Source organism: Macrotis lagotis, chromosome 7, assembly GCF_037893015.1.
Source record: "Macrotis lagotis isolate mMagLag1 chromosome 7, bilby.v1.9.chrom.fasta, whole genome shotgun sequence".
Lineage (NCBI taxonomy): Eukaryota > Metazoa > Chordata > Mammalia > Peramelemorphia > Peramelidae > Macrotis > Macrotis lagotis.
Genome location: NC_133664.1, coordinates 209,408,567 through 209,425,630, shown reverse-complemented (window position 1 = coordinate 209,425,630; position 17,064 = coordinate 209,408,567). Strand labels below are relative to the sequence as shown.

The 17,064-nt window shown below is 39.4% G+C and overlaps 1 protein-coding gene across 3 annotated transcripts in view; it reads right to left on the bottom strand.

Annotated features, from left to right (window-relative positions):
• The window catches only part of LOC141493391 (maestro heat-like repeat-containing protein family member 1), an 86,438-nt gene that overhangs the window by 16,284 nt on the left and 53,090 nt on the right, over positions 1-17,064 (bottom strand). For 2 of the 3 annotated variants that reach the window (XM_074194664.1, XM_074194667.1), the window contains 11 exons: positions 15,387-15,491; positions 14,162-14,297; positions 13,608-13,708; positions 12,029-12,178; positions 11,437-11,591; positions 11,020-11,155; positions 10,007-10,200; positions 7,322-7,459; positions 6,983-7,100; positions 6,337-6,477; positions 4,410-4,583 (listed from right to left, as the gene is read on the bottom strand). In XM_074194664.1, coding sequence (XP_074050765.1) covers positions 4,410-4,583; positions 6,337-6,477; positions 6,983-7,100; positions 7,322-7,459; positions 10,007-10,200; positions 11,020-11,155; positions 11,437-11,591; positions 12,029-12,178; positions 13,608-13,708; positions 14,162-14,297; positions 15,387-15,491 — 1,548 coding nt within the window. The remainder of the gene's footprint in view (positions 1-4,409; positions 4,584-6,336; positions 6,478-6,982; positions 7,101-7,321; positions 7,460-10,006; positions 10,201-11,019; positions 11,156-11,436; positions 11,592-12,028; positions 12,179-13,607; positions 13,709-14,161; positions 14,298-15,386; positions 15,492-17,064) is intronic. The other variant, XM_074194665.1, reaches the window with a different exon arrangement.

Below are 17,064 nucleotides of genomic sequence, written 5' to 3'. Positions count from 1 at the left end.
TCAGTTCATGTAGATCTTTCTATTTTTCTCTGTGCTCATTTGTCACTTAATATGTCACAGAAATATTCATTAAATTCATGTACCACATTTTCGATACCCATTTCCCAATCAATGCACATCTACTTTATTTCTATTATTATTTTTAATAATCACTACAACAAAGACTGCCTCTGTTACTTACTAACTCTGTGATCTTGAGTATTAAATGTGTGCATATTATATAAATATATCAGAAAAGTTAGGAACAAGGGAATTGGGGCATGCTCTACTCAGTTCTCCTAGACTTAAGTTTTCCTTCCTTTCCTCACCTGTTTCCATCCTAGGCTTTCCAAATGAACTTCCTCAGCTCTTTGCCTCCAGTTTTAGCCCTTCAGTTGCCATGGTCTGAATCCTAACCTAGAAGACCCGTTCAATTCCCAGGGTCAGTCTCCAGTCCCTAGTCCCCCCAATGCTCATAATCCAACCTGGGGCCTCAGGCCCATAAATATGTTACTCTGATGGAAATTCCCCTAAAGAATAGCCTTGTGATTCTGTGGAACTACAGGGAGATATGACCCCTAAATTAGTTGAGAACTTTCTGAGAGAGTAGTAGAGGAGAAAGATGGGGCAAGAAAGAAGGCAAGGTTTAGTTTTTGGATGATAGAAAGGAGATCCCTGGAACCAAAGACACGTGGGGAGGAGATGGTATCTCAAAATGTCCTTTGATTCCTATTTTCTATTCCCTCAAAGATTTTTTCAAACTTTTATTTATTTATTTTCCCAATTATATGTAAAGATAATTTTAAGTATTTATTTTTGCAAAGTATTCTCCCTCACACCCTTCTTTCTCCCCACCCTGATATAGCAAGTTATCTAAAAGAGATAATACATGTAAAATCATGTTACATATATTTTGATATTAGTCATGCTATGAAAGAATAATCAGAACAAAAGGGAAAACCATCAGAAGAAAAAAATAAAAAACATTTAAAAAAATGAAAATAGCATGCTTTGATCTGCATTCAGATTCTATAGTTCTTTGTATGTAGTTGTATTTTCCATCATAGGTCTTTTGAAATTGTCTGCTATCATAGTTGATCATTGCACAATATTGCTTTTAAAGTGTACAATGTTTTCCTGGTTCTACTCACTCCACTTAGCATTAGTTCATGTAAGTCTTTTCAGTTTTTTCTGAAATCTTCCTGTTCATACATTTCTTATAGAGCAATAATATTCCATCACATTCATATGCCACAATTTGTTCAGTCATTCTCCAATTGATGGGCATTCCCTCAATTTCCAATTCTTTGCCACCATAGACAGAGCTGCTATGAATATTCTTGTACATATGACTATTTTTCCCCTTTTTTGTGATCTCTTTGGGATATAGATCTAGTAGTGGTATTTCTGGATCAGTTTTATTCTCTTTGGGCAAATTATTCTCTCCCAAAGATTGAGTAGATTACTTGGGTGAACAGGATTAAAGACTAGATAATTGCTCTGACCTTTATAATCCATCAAATTTCTCCAAAATAGGGATTATATTGAAAAGATAATGCAATTTCAGCTCTCTCCACAATCTAGGCATCAAGAATCCAACTAAGGTAACTATTCAATGTACTAACATCAGAGAAAGCAATTATCTAGTCCATAACTAGTTCTCTTAGTACCCCCTCCTCCAATTCCCATCATGTTTTAGCATCAAAGTTGCATATACCTATGACTTACAACAGAATTCAATCCTATCACCACCCTCAGACAAAAGTTTGCTTATACTGAGACAGCATAAGTCCAATGCTCTCTGCTACAACAGTGAGAGTACTGAGGATTAGAGGAAATTGGGGCATTTATATTTAATGTAAATGGCTGTGTCACTCCCACTAAACTTGAGGGAAAGAACCCAGCATCTTCTTGGGACCAGTTCTAAACCCCTAGAAGTTACTTAGGAAAGAAACTGAGTCCTGTGAAAAATGAATTTCTCAACATAGTAAGAAACTGAAATGGTTTTGAGGTCCAACTGCCAGGGAAACTACTAACATAGGGGAAGAAGTCAGAAAGTGAGCAAAAGGGGGCAGTTTTTTAATATCAAAATTTCCAATAATGTTAGAAGGGAAAAACTTCAATTACAGACCCTGAGCATAAGTAGATAAACCAATATGAAATATATTAATAACAGAAGGGACAAGGTGAAGAAATCAAACATCAATGATTAAATATTGCAAGACAAAGAAAAATAAATCAATATATGATGAGATTTAGGACCCTGAGGATTTGCAAGATAACCTAGAACCATAGCAGGGTGTTTCTAAATGGTTGAAAAGAGAAATAAGCATTGTGAAATACTTATGGTATTTATGGTATGCACAGCAAAAATAATTGGTAAAAATGAACTTCCAAGTAGCAAGTCTAGGTGGCAAACAAAAGAGAATATATAAACTGATTAGAAATGCAAATACGTTGAAGTAAAAGTCAACCTAGAAGAGAAGCAAAAGACAGTAACATTAACAGAAAATATGACCTCTATCTAACCCAAAGAGATTAAGGATTAGAGATAATTTAAGCCCCCCCCCCAAAAAAAAATCACATTGAATTAAAAAACCTTGAATACTATAAGAAATAAAAAAGTTTAAAAATTGCCCGGGGGTGGCTAGGTGGCACAGTGGATAAAGCACTGGCCCTGGAGTCAAGAGTACTTGAGTTCAAATCTGGCCTCAGACACTTAAATAATTACCTAGCTGTGTGGCCTTGTGCAAGCCACATAACCCCATTTGCCTTGCAAAAACCTAAAAAAAAAAAAAAAGCTGCCCAGAACTTCTGAACACAAAAAAATTCTGAATCACAAAGAAGCACCAATTTAAAAAGTCCACAAATTGCCTCATAAAAATAAAATAAACTGTGCACTGTAAATTCCAAGAAATAGTGATTAAATTTAATGATTCTACTGACAAACTATAAATTCTGCTAGTGACAAGGACAATTATCTTCAAATATATGAAAGAGAAAGTTCAAATTACACAAGACTATTATACATCCACTAAAAAAGCATAGGAATTCAAAAGGCAATTGGAGATTTGCTATCCTTTAAATTTGAACTTCATCATTAATGAAAAAAGATGGACTTCATGTAATCTAGCAAATTGTCAAAGGTGATCCCCAAAATGGCAATGATCAATGTTAGATGGATTTGGGAAAGATAGGTACACGAATATCTTGGTGAATCAATACAACTATATTGGAAAACAATTCAGAATTATGCAAAACAGTAATAAAAAGGCTCACACTCTTTGACCCAGAGATTGCTATCATTAGTGCTATGACTATATCCCAAGAAAGTATGATAAGAAGAAAGTTCCCTTATACTCCAAAATATTTACAGTAATACTTTTTATGATAGCAAAGAATGAGAAATAAAGCAGATATCCATTGATTAGGGAATGGGTAAAGAAAATGTGGTACATGAATTTAATGACTATTTCTGTAATGTAATAAATGACAAATGTGATGAGTACAGAGAGGAAAGGTCTACATGAATTGTTAAAGAATAAAGTAAACAGAAACAAAAAAAATATGCACAATTACTAAAACAATAAAAATGTACAGAATAATCAGACACTCAAAAATACCTAAAGTGAATATCACAAAATTATAAATAATAAGCACAGCTCAAAGGAATAACTATAAGAAGACACCCTCACCCTACTTCTTTGCAGAGAAAGGTCAGACATTGCACATGTTTTCAGAGTCATGATGGATTGATCAATTATGCTGATTTTTTTCTCTTTTTGTCTTTTAAAAATACTTTTTGTTATATGACAGGGTTTTGTGGGAGAGGAAAAGAAATAGATACTACAATAATGTTAAAGAGAGAGATATACAAAAACATTTTTAAAAATAAGAGTGTATTATTATGCGAGGTATTTTCTCGCATTGAGTTGAGATCTTATCTCTCCTCTAGTCTCCTGATTTTTTGTGTGTCCTATTGCCCAAACTAATTTGTTTGACTTTCCCAATGACTATAATACTGTTTCTTTTGATAAATATTTTCACTCTCTCTTTTTGATTATCTTTTCTGTAATAAGTATATGATGGAAGGAGAAATTAAGCCAGTCAAGATAAAATTATCCTCTAAGTCTAGGGTGGAACTACTTCCCCTGCCCTTAGTGATCAAAGTGAAGTGACTGTTAATCTTAACCCCCCAAAAGAATCATACCTCTAGACTGAAAACAACTTATATGTGAAAGAGGGATATAATTCCAAGCCTCATATTTCTCTTGAAATTAGAAGAGTAAAGGAGTGATTGCCCTGCCAGAGTTATCCTCTTAATACCCACAAAGATGTATCTCCAGTCTCCCTTGCCTATGGAGAGGGCAGATCTCTCCATAATTTCTTGTAATTTATGGGCCACCTCTCTTTTGTCACAGTCTACATACATCATTGATGAGGGGTCGTAGTTGGTTGGAGATACTGCAAAAGGCCTTCTTAGTTACAATTCCTTCTGCGTAACAAATGATGTTGCGTAGTCCCTTCACTGCCTGCACAACCACCAACTCCTCCTCTTTCAAGAAGCTCCCAATGACTGGAAGTAGAGATGCAAGTGTCCCTGCCTGGAAGTAAAAGTGCAGAGGTTATTAAATGCTAAGAGAATAGGCTTCACTAAAAGCAGCAGAAGAATTATTAAAGAAGATGATTCTGAGTGAAGAGGTAGAAACTCAGTAACAGTTAGATGCTGGAAAGATTGAAAAGATAGTTCAACAGTTTAGCAACATATAGCCAATCTTCAACATTCCCAAATTTAACTTTAATGATGTTAAGCATTTTTATGATTTTATTAGTAACTTCATTTTCATTTTCCAATTTTCAAATATGAGCCATATGTGTAGTAGAGAAAAAAAAGGGAGATGTGATGCATACAAGTTTGTGGAGTGATTGTTTTCCTATTTCTCCCTTGGTTTTTAGAGGATAGCCAAGGCAGAGGCTTAACAGAAGTATAGTATACAGAATAATGCCCTCACAATGCCATCTGATACAGTAGAAGGCAAGATTATAGCTAAAAAATTTTAATTTTAAGAATTTTATTTGCTGTACCATATTTATGGTAGTTGGGACAGATAGGCTATTCAGGGGATGGATCTCTGGGCCTAGAATCAGGAGGACTTAAGTTCAAATCCAGCCTCAGACACTTACTCTGTGACTCCCATGAACAAGTCACTTAACCTTGTTTGCCTTAGTTACTCATCTGTAAAATGAACTGGAAAAGGAAATAGAAAACTACTCCAATATTTTTGCCAGGAAAACCCTCAATGGGGTCAAGAGTCGAACACAACTGGAATGATACATTTATCGTTTTGTGGATTTCATGTTATTATGAAACATGAATATTGTCTGAAATCAATGTTTTTGTTTTTCTAATTGAGATATTAGCAACAGAATTCCATAGAATTCTAGGGAATTACTAATAAGGAAAAAAGCTTTGCATGTCACTAATTTTATTTTGTGTTATGAGTTATTTCAAGAAACATAGTAACATGTTAGGGAAAGTGCATACTAACAGAATTAATGTTTTACTATAAAGAATTGTATGCAGATGTGTATTTACAACAATCTGTAACAAAAGAAGATAGTTTTTGTTGATTTTGGGAACTAAATGTTTCCTTTCCCTTAGATTCAATGTGATGGATATTCATGCTTTTTACTTTTGTGCCATTTTCTAGAAATCTTAGCCAGGGAAAGTTGAGGATTGACTGAAAAAGATGGAGAATGGAAGATATAGTACATGAATCTTGGAATTTAGAGTCTGAGAAGTTGAGAGTCATGAAAGTAGGACTTCCTTTAAGGACTTTTTAGGACTAGGAATTAATTTACAGTCATAGAATCCAGGCATGGAATGAACTCTAAGCTTATTTTATGGATGATGCAAATGAGATGATTCTAAGATCATAAGAAATGATCTTAGAGGTTACTTAGCCTTAATCTCTCATTTACAGATGGAGAAATAGAGGTCCAAAGACAAGAAATGACTTACCCAAGATCATTTGGGTAGTATCAGAGCCAGGATTTGGACTCAAGTCTCCTGACTCCAAATCTAGTGGGGTTTTTTCCCCCTACAATATCCTGCTGCTGAGTCACAACTCAAACCTACTATTAAAATTGCTTTTTAGACTAGATTCCAACTTCTGAAGCTGACATTCTTTATCTAGTAGTTAAACAGTTAGTCTCCCTAAGTCTGAACCTAAAGCTTAACCAGTTATTGGGGATCATACCCACATATGCCACTGACTCTTCCCAGTTGTAGCTCTGTTCCCATTCTATACCCGGAACTCTCCTTGAAATGAATCCCCTTTGCTGCTCTCTTCTCACCTGCCCTGGGTGTAGTGCCAGGTTACTGATTCCCCGGAGTCCAATTTCTTTCATGATGAGATTGGGTTCACGGATCCACTTAATTAGATGACTCAGAAAGTTTTCCCCCAAGGTCTGGGCCACTGATTGATGCCAAAGGAGCTTAAAGCAAAACAGATGGAGATACGAGTGGTAGGGAGATGATAATAAAACACAACATTGTCTCTGACTCAATATTAAAACTGGAATTGTATCTCTCTTTCCCTGCCTCCTCAAGTCATACTTCTGAAGTTCAGTGGAAGAGAACTTCCATGTAGATAATATTAATTCATTTTTTCTTTCTCTCCCCCTGTAATCAAGAAACTTAGGAGAGCTAGGTCGACGAGGGCCTAAGACTAAGAGTCAATGTAGAGAAATGGAAAAAGGGCACAACAAGTAAATAGACAACACCTTGAGAGAATGGAATCTATTTGAATAGACGAGAACATATAGAGTCCCAACTTAGGATCAGGGAGCAAAATAATGGATCAGAATAGGGTACTAAGGAGCCAGGGGGTCATGAAGATCTTTTCAGATTCTAGGACTAAATTTTCCTTACCCCCTCAAAAAAGACCAGAGTGTCTCTCCTTCCTCTCCCCCACCCCAGTCCATCTCCTATGCCTTTTACCTGAACAAACAAAGCTCTTGCCATGACCTTCTGCCGGTTATCCACACTGTACAGGAGTGGCTTGACTTCCCTCATGATTCGATGCAAGATGTTGGAGTCACAGTTCCTCACTAAGCCACTGGGATGGGACATAGGAAACCAAGAGTTGCTGGGGTGGGGGGAGGGCAGGGAAGGAGGGCATCCTGGAAGGTGACTGGGAAATAGAACAAGAACTGGGAAATGGGAGGGATTGTGAGTTGGGAATCTGGGGAATGGAGAATCAAGAAGAGTTGGGATTCAGATAGTATAGAAGAAGGAAGGGTGAAGGAGTTGTTAAAGGGACTGAGGACCAGTTTTCACCTTGTTAACTCAATGACTCCCACGTAGTAATACTTGGGGCTGGATAACAGATCCCAGCCACGGTACTGGTCAGCATAGGTCACAACCTTGTAATACTCAGCAGCTATCAACATGGTCTTGACAGCCTCCAGTGCACAACTAAGTTCAAAATTGATGGATCAGTAAAAGGATGTGGAGTGATTGTCTATAGACACTCATATACAATTAACTCTCATTTGCTCCTTTGCTCAACCTCTCTATTTGTGATCCTGATCCCATCTTCTCTAGGTGTTAACTCCTTTGGTCACTGTATCTCCCTTATTCAATCTCCCTTTATACAGTTGTATTGTCTATTTTATTGCTATAAACCAGTTCATAAAAACATGCTTACTCCTTAGAATTTTTATAACTAAAATTAGCATTCTTCCCCAGGGAAATTACCATTGCTTGCTAGAGAATATGTACATTTGCACATAACTTTTCTTTATGTAGGTATTGCTTTGGTTGTAAATTGAATTTTTATTTTCCCAATCCCTATAGAATCTGAATTAGCATTCAGATGTAGAATCCCAAAGGAAAAGTTCTTTTGATAAAACAATAGGAAGCCATCATGCCCCAATAATGAGTAGAATAGATCTCCTTAGGAATACTCTGGCCTTTACTGATTGGTTACTAGCCTATTTATTTATGAAGTTTTAATTAATACAAGTGATAGTATTTATATAGCACCTACCATGTGCCAGGTACTGTCCTAAGAATTTACAAATATTATCTCATTTTATTCTCACAATATCCCTGGTAGATACTATCCTCATTTTGTCCCCATTATTTTTCAGTTAAGGAAACTGAGGCAGAAGTTAAGTGACCTGCCCTAACTCGCTATTAAGTATATGAGGCTGAATTTGAACTCATCCTCCTGATTTTCTGCTTCTTCTTTTGTTTTCATCCCTAAAACACTCAAAAAACTTCTGTAATCTCTCCAGCTAAAACTTCAAAATCATAGCAATTGGGATCATAGGGATAAGAACAAGGATTAGACATGTGATTTCTTTGATTTGGAAGCTTCAAGTGAGCACCTCCTCTGCCTGTGTAGGTTTGCCCTTTCTCTACAACTTAACTTAGAGAGTTGACTGGCATATCAAAAGGATGATTAACTTAACCAGGAGCATCACAGCCAGGATGTGTCAGAATTGAACCCAGATCTTCCCCATTCTGAGACCAGTTCTCTATCCTCTACATATATCCCCTTGATAGCACAATTTCTACCTTTCAAGATCCTCAACAGTACTCAAAGACCTCAAAATATAGATATGTAAGCAGAGTCAACAGATTTCCTTTTGCTCCTCCACCAAGTACCACCCAGGAATGCCCCACAAAACAAGGAGCATCCTTAGCACATGTCATAATTGAACTTTTCCTATATAAAAAGGAAAAACTGTTTTAGAAGTTGCCACATCATCACAGAAGGCAGACTTGGGGGACCACAACCCTCTTCCATCTGTAGTTTTCCTGTTCTTTAAAGGACTGCCTCATTTTACAGAAGAGGAAACTGAACCCCACATTGGTTAAATATCTCTCCCAAGAGGCCATGCAGATCTCTAAGATTCTTTCTGACCTCTTCCTAGACTCTACTTCCAGCCAACCTCTTTGCAGTCCTGTATTTGAGATGCCATTACCCAATATTAGCATCTTTGTATATTCTGTCTCCAGAAGACCATGGATGGAGATGTTAGTCCAATCCCCTTGTTTTACAGATGAAGAAACTGAGACTCAGAGAGGTTCTAACTTGCTCAGTGTTAATGAAAGAGCTTTGGGAATGAACCAGTGCCAGCTGTAAATCCCAGGAGGCAGGGGGAATTGCTGTTAAGAGAACTACATCAACACAGTCTTTATAATCTAAGTGTGTCAGAATTTGTATGTAGTCGTTAAGGAGAATGCATGGCAGATAATGAGAATACATTTGTGAGTCTGTAGAAGGATGCAAGAGAGTTCATATGACCATGTGTGAGTGTGAAGAGCTGTCAGATGTTGTCATGTAGATGGTCTTGGCATAGGTAAATACCTGTGCAAGACATTGTTGGCAAAGGAGAAATGATTCATCATGAGGATCTGGAAATGTCTTTGTGATGGAGTATGCCAAGGAAGGAATAATCATTTATTAAGAGCTTTACAAATATGATCTCATTTGTTCCCCCTCAACAACCCTGGGGAGTAGGGTTTTCTCAACTATAGGCACTCTACTCCTAGTCAGCCTGCATTTGCTCCTTTGCTCTTGTCATTCACAGAGAAGTACCCCTCTCATCAAGACCAACCTCTCTATTTGTGACCATGATCCCATCTTCTCTAATTGTTAACTCTGATCATTCTCTCTCTTATTCATTCTCCCTCGAGAAGAAAAAACTCTTGACAGAAGTTGAGTGAGTGACAGTATCACAGTTACCACATATCTGAGGCTGAATTTGAACTCAAGACTTCTTGATTCTAGCACTCTATCTACCATGCCAACTAATTGCCTCAAAAGCACACAAGTGTGTGCTCAAATGCCTGATTATTTCAGTGGTCAAGAATATCAGTCCACAAACCCCACCATCTTATTTCCTTGTTAGACGGTTGACCCCCACTAAGAAGTTCCTATTTTCTTCCTCCTGGTCCTGAGTAACTAACATGATCAGATTTCCTCCTCCCCTACCCCAGAGGTAGGCGTACCTGACAGGGTCAAACACCTTGCTCTTGCTGCCCTGGATGCCCTCCTTACGGTACACTACCATCTTCTGGGGGACATTTTGCTCAATTACCCAATATACATGATTTAGGACAGCCAGGAGCAGCTGGGGGTAGAGCTCCAGCAAGGCCAATTTGCACATTGTCTCAGACAGCATTTCACACAGAGCACAGGTTACCTGGAGGGAGACAAGTGTAGTTGGAATGGATGGGGTTGGGTAAAAGGGGAAGGAGATTTGGGGAAGGGAGAAGGGGAGTCAGCCAAGCTTAGGCTCGGCTAAAAAACCCTTCATGATTCTCTTCCACTTGTAAGCAGAGTCTGCTGCTTTCATTTTTTTCCCACAATTTCTCCCACTCTCAAAATATAGCCCCCATCCTAACTCAACTTGAAGATGAAGAACCAGGCTGACTACTCCATCACCTATTTTCTGGAAAGGAAAAGGGAATGAAATGCATTCATCCCACTTTCTTTTCTGCCATCCCACCTGAAATATGATTTGCCCAAAGTGAGTAGGGGAGTGATTTTTGGTAAGGTATCCTTAGTTCTATTTTTTCTAGTCCCCATCATCTCCTCCCTCTGTTTCCCAAACTCTGATTATATCTTAGTTAGTCTTGGGATCAGGAAATCTAAATATTAGTAACCTGCTCTGACACTAGCTTGCTTTTTGACTTTGTACCCATTATTTCTCTTCTCTGGACCTCAGTGTGCCCATCTGCAAAATGGGAATGATTTTACCTTACAGGGACATTCTGAAAAGACAATGAGAACTCTCATAAAAGGTTAAAAGCCCCACAAGTAGGTCATGTTCCTAAGATGATTATCATCTCTTTAAGGTTCTGGTTGATATGATTCTAAGACTTACTCTCTAGTGTCCTGACTATTGGCTGCTATTCCTAGTTCTGTTTCCTTTTCCTGAAACACACAGAGCAGCTTCCCAGAATGATGCTCTCCCACCCTCATATCTACTCATGCTTCAACCTTCATCCCTTCCACTAACTGCAACAGGACGGAATGACATCTCCTTGTAGCCCTGCTTATAGTGCCGTTCTTCCAGGATAGATATGAGCAACTGCAGGACATTGATTGTGGTCTTCCTCTGGGTGCCAAATGCTCTCCATAGTTCCATGTTGATTCTGCAAATTCCAGTGACACACACACACACATATGTTGTGCAAACTGGTAGTTATGCTCCCTGACCTGGCCCCAGACCCACGAGGAGAAGCCCTGATGAGGAAAAGGAGCAGAAAAGGGGCCCTGGTTTCTGGAGGAAAAGGACAAGGGACCAGAGAAGAAAGGGAGACAAATCCAAGGCAACAATGTATATAGAGAAAAACAATGAAATTTTGTGATCTGGAACTACAGACTTTGAATTAGCATTTGACAGAGGGAATCAAAGGTGTTGAGGAATAATTACCCTTCCCAAGGAAGTGGCCGTTTCAGTAGCAGAGTCATTACACTGTGGGTGTTGTTGCCTGCTAGGGAACATAGGGCCTGCAGGGTCTCCTTCCTTGTAGCTGGCTCCAGCTGGGATTTGAGTCTATCATAGATGCCATTAACAATTTCATCAACCTGGAAAGTGAAAAAGAAAATTTATCTCTTCCCCACCAATCTAGAATCTTTCTTCCATCCTTCTCTTCCCCATTTCAATCTAGATCCCTAAACTCCCAAGACCACCCTGGAACCAACTGTAACAACTCCGTGCCCTTCTAGCTCTCCAGGGTAAGCTCCTGCCAACTGATAAGGCAGATGTCAAGTATCCCAGTAGTGTCTCCAATATAACTTTTGCTCTTTTTGACTAAATAATTGACATCTGGAGTTCACTTTAAGAGTCCCAGAATAGGAGGGCAGAATGAGATTTTAGAAGTTCATACCAGCTCCTTCATTTGAGAAATAAGTAAACTGAAGTCCAGAGAGAAGGGACTTTGGGAAGGATTCAGAGCAAGGGAGAAACAGGGAAGAAATGAAGGGCCTAGTCAAGCCCTAGAGGGACCAGTTCTCAACACTACCTTCAATATATCTTTCCCTCTCTCCTTCATGACAAAGTTCATGAGTTTCCCTGATGCCAGAGAGATGTTGGCCCTGCTGTCAACTAAGCCCTCCATGGAGAGCATTACCAGACTGGTGAGCTGCTTGGGAGTGAAGTATTCTGCAAAAGCCTGTAATGATTGTAAGAATTCAGATGATCCAGAGAGACTTGTTTTATATCCCTTCTCATGGGGGGGGGGGATGAGGAGGGGGGAATTGGGGAAGGAGCTCCCATTATGACCCTACAGATCTCAGATTTGCCCATCTAAACTTTCCTTAGGTAGGTCTACTCCCAAAGCAGGGCTGCCCCCCGCCCCATTCTCAAAAAATAACATCCTGCCAGAAGGGAACAAAGGCTTTGGAAGGAGAGAAAAGAGGTGGAAATAGCAGCTAGGTTATTAGGGTCTAAGGAGAAGGGGAAATGAGAGAGAGCTGATATAAATAAGAGAATCATTTCTTAATTTTGTTTATTTAAATATTTTTGGTTGGTGATTGTCATCATGTTTAAACTAAAACAACATTCATAAGGCAGAATGGGAGAGCCCAGACTTGTAATCAGAGGACCTGTGTGACTTTGAACAGGTCTTTACCAATCTGGGCATCAATTTCCTCACCTGTAAAATGGGTAGATTGGGAGTAGTTGCTCTCTAAGGTCCTCTCCAACTCTAAAATCCATGGGGTTGATACTGGAACACAGGACTGGGAGAGCTAAGTTGGAGCTAAAAACTATGGTAATGAGCCAGTGGTAGGTTGGAAACTCCGTAAAGGAAGGGAAGGGACTTCTAATGTTCTCTGGGTACAACTAGCATTATCCCTTATCAAGCACTTAATAAAGATGCCTAAAGAGAGAGAGGTGGAGGAAACAGGAATCTATGAAATGGAAGCAAAGGGATAACATGGCAGAAGGGATATGGGAATGACCTTCCTCTAACATTTACTGGTTGTATGACAATGGGCAAGTTAATAACACCTTAATAACTAAAGTAACTCTCTAAGAATTTAAATTATAGAGGATTTTCCAAGATTGTGTTGATTAAGTTCCTTTATCTAGAGCTGTCCATATTAAATCATAAGTCTAATCTAAAAAAATAAATTAAATTTGAGTGAGGTAGCACTGGAGAGACTCCTGGGTCTATGACCTTGGTCATTTCATTACAGCATCCCTAAAAGTTAGAACTGACTTTGGAAGCTCATTGGAGCATCAATGAATTAAGAAATTATTTAACTTATTTAATTATTTAATTTTCAAAAAGAGAAAAGAGGTTCAGAAAAATGAAGCAACTTGTCCAAGACTCCCTCAGCTAGTAAACAGAAGAGCAAGACCCTAACTCAGATTCAGTGCTCCAGCCATTTCAGAGCCCTGCCTCCCCACTTCACAACCATAAATGTGGAGCCAGAGGTCTGAAAGAGGGCAGGCCAATTCAGGGGAGTCTATAGGATAATATGAAATTAAGGAGACAGGTCCTTGCATTATTCTTTAGGTTTTCTTTCCACCTCCCCTCTCAAGGGCAGAGTCTGTGTGAGGGAAAGGGTAGGGATTACCTGGTCCTTCTGGCTTACTTTGGCAATCTCAGAGGTGTCATTATGGAACACGCAGGCACTGTAGACACCTTCTTTCTTGGGAAGTTCTTCCCATACATCTTTCTTTTCCTGATTCAACTCTAGAACACAAATTCCATTTTCCCACTCCTCCAACTCCTGGAGGACCCTTTCTTCCCACAAATACTATAGGAGTTTTCCAGATGTATCCCACCCTCAACCCCTTAAACACACTAGCTCTGCTGAGCTATCCTGAGACCATAGGGGCAGAGATTTAGATAAGCAGTATTTGGGATTAAGATCACAAGAACTCTCAGAGGAGGGCATCAGAGTTAGGTATCTTGAGGATAGAGTTCAAGTGCATAAAATGATGGGCCTAGAAAATAACAACATGTCTAAAGAATGGATAAGGCAAGGTCCTAGGCCACTCATTTCTAAAGGAGGAATCTGCAGGTACCTAGAGGTCATGGGAACGTGCCTGGCTACCACTTAGGAAGGGACCCTGACTCTGGTGAGGAACAAGGAGGATAGTTGAGTTTGGGGAAGGGAGTAGAAAAACATTTGACTTTCCATACGTTTCTTGAACAGCATGATGCAGTAGAGATTGTAAATAGCCTGTGAGGCCAGGAAGCTGATGTTGTCCACGTGGTCCTGGCAAAGTATGGCCAGAAATCTCACCAATCTTCCCAGATGGGAGAACTCAATGTCAATCTCAGGAGAGAAAGGGAGGCAAAGGTTACACTTGCTATACCCTTCTACTAGGTTGTTACCTCATGGATCAGGTTTAGGGAATCTTTTTTCGGCCAAGGGTCATTTGGATGTTTTTTTTTAAAATATTGTATTTGAATTTTACTATTTTTCTCCCAATCTTACTTCCCTCCCCCCACCCCAACCCCACAGAAAGCAATCTGTCATTATTTTGTTTCCATTTGGATGTTTATAACGTCATTCACAGGCTATCCAAAACTATCAACTTAAAAACGAGTCTATTTTTGGTCAAACATTTAATTAATTCACCCCTAAAAAACTACTGGATTTATTGAATTTCGAGTCTTGCCTGCAGTTGCCAGTGGCAGTGCCAGACCAAAGGATTTCATGGGTCTTATAGAGCCTGTCGACTGGACTTTCCCCACTCCAACATAAGTAAATGTGAGGAAAGCAAGGGCAACTCAAGGCATGGGACACCCTAGAGAAAGGAAGACTGAGGAGAGGGGGCTCATGGTGTTTGACAAAGTTAATAGAAGCAGAGATAAAATGGTAGGACAAAGGGAAAGTATTGCTCTCAGCTGGGCATGTAGATGCCAAAGTGCTTGGCAAGAACAAAGAGGACATAGCAGGGAGGCTGAGGAGAGAATGAGGAGCAGAAGAATCAGGGATAGGAGGAAAAAGAGGAAGATAAAGCCAAGACCCAAGTGGAAGAGACTTTAGTGAACCATCCTAATGTATGGCAAAGTGTTTTGGTTCTGGAAGTCAGGACCCTAGTTTTGGATACCAGCTCTGACATTTATATGTATGGCCTTGGGGAAGATCACTTATAACTTCTCTGAGATTTATTTCCTTCATCTTCAAACAGGCTAGTGATATTTGCACTCCCTTCCTTGCACAGTGGTGGTAGGGTAAATATTTTACAAATCTTAAAAAACCTTATATAAATGTTCTTATTGTGTGTTTGCAGTGAGGCTGAGTTAGATAAGTATGTATGAGGAGGAGGAGATGGATTGGGTCCCTTGTCCCTTGCTTGTGTCTTGGAGGTCCCCGGCCTGTCCTCCCTGGACTGTCTCTCACAATGGTCATACTCACATAAAAATTATGCTTTCTAGCAGTGAAACTGAGGATGCGAACGCCACACCACAAGGCTCGTTCCCTTTCACAGTCCTTCTGGGAATTAAGCCAGGTGTCCAGAGACTGATGAGAAGGAGAAGGGGAAGACCCTACTCAGCTACATCTCCAGGGAAAGGAAAAAAATATCTCAGCCCTCCCCCTGGTCTCTGAAAAATGGAGGGACATCAACCTATGGTATGGAACTGACTTTACACAAAGACAGGTAGTATGACTTGAGGGGGCTTACTGAGGGGTACAAAAGTTTCTAAACTTCCATAGTAAGAGATTCAATGTATCCCTAGGAATGGTAATACATTCTTTAGTGGGTAACTTTTCCTGTTAAGTGGCCAATCTTCTCTGACAAAGTTTTATTGTTTCCCCTGGACTCTGTCTCCCAGGTGCCATTCTTGTCTGCTCTCATTTCACTAGGAGACTGGCCTTGGACAATGCTGTACCCATTCAGAGGAAGAAAAACAAAACAAAAGAATAGAAAAGAAAACCCTTCAGAATCTGAATGAATACTACATTCACTTTTGAAAATTTTTCTCTCATGGTTTTCTTTTTCCTTAATCCTAATTCTTCATACTGAAAATGACTAATTTATTATTTTTTTAAAGTTTTTGCAAGGCAAATGGGGTTAAGTGGCTTGCCCAAGGCCACACAGCTAGGTAATTATGAAGTGTCTGAGACAGGATTTGAACCCAGGTACTCCTGACTCCAGGGCAGGTGCTTTATCCACTGCGCCACCTAGCTGCCCCGAAAATGACTAATTTAAATACAAATGTGTATGTATAATATTCACCTGACTATTCTCTGCTAAGGGGAGGGGAATAGGAAGAAGAAAAGGTGGAAGGAAATTATGTAAGTTTAAAATATGCATCTGCATGTGGATGAATTTTTTTTAGGTTTTTGCAAGGCAAACAGGGTTAAGTGGCTTGCCCAAGGCCACACAGCTAGGTAATTATGAAGTGTCTGAGACTGGATTTGAACCCAGGTACTCCTGACTCCAGGGCCGGTGCTTTATCCACTATGCCACCTAGCCACCCCTATGTGGATGAATGCTGAAAAACTTTCATAGCATGTAAATGAAAAAAAATCACCTGAAAAAACAACAAAAAGCATACAGTTCTGGCCCTCAAGGAACTTTCCATTGAATAAAGCAACTACATAAAATAAAACACACAAATAAGCATACAAAGTTGATTGGAATGGGGGCAAAGGAAAGACAGAGGGTAAAGGCTTTAAAGAAATGTGAAGCGGGTGACTAAGTGGCACAGTAGATAGAGTACCAGCCCTGGAGTCAGGAGAACCTAAGTTCAAATCCAGCCTCAGACACTTCATAATTACCTAGCTGTGTGGCCTTGGGCAAGCCACTTAACCCCATTGCCTTGCAAAAAAAAGAAATGTGAAGAAGAGATTTTTTTTTTTTTTAGCTAGAAAGGGCTTCATAAAAGTGGTGGCACTTGTCTAAGAGACCAGGAGAGGAGGATTTTAGCAGGCAGAAGTGAGGAAAACATCCCAGGAATGAGAAATATGTTGCTCAGAGGTAGGAGAAGGCGGGGCAAAACTGGGACATAGTTAGTAGCCTATTTTGTTTGGAATGTAGAGTATTTGAAGAAAAACTATGAAATAAAGCTAGATTTGGATATATGAATAA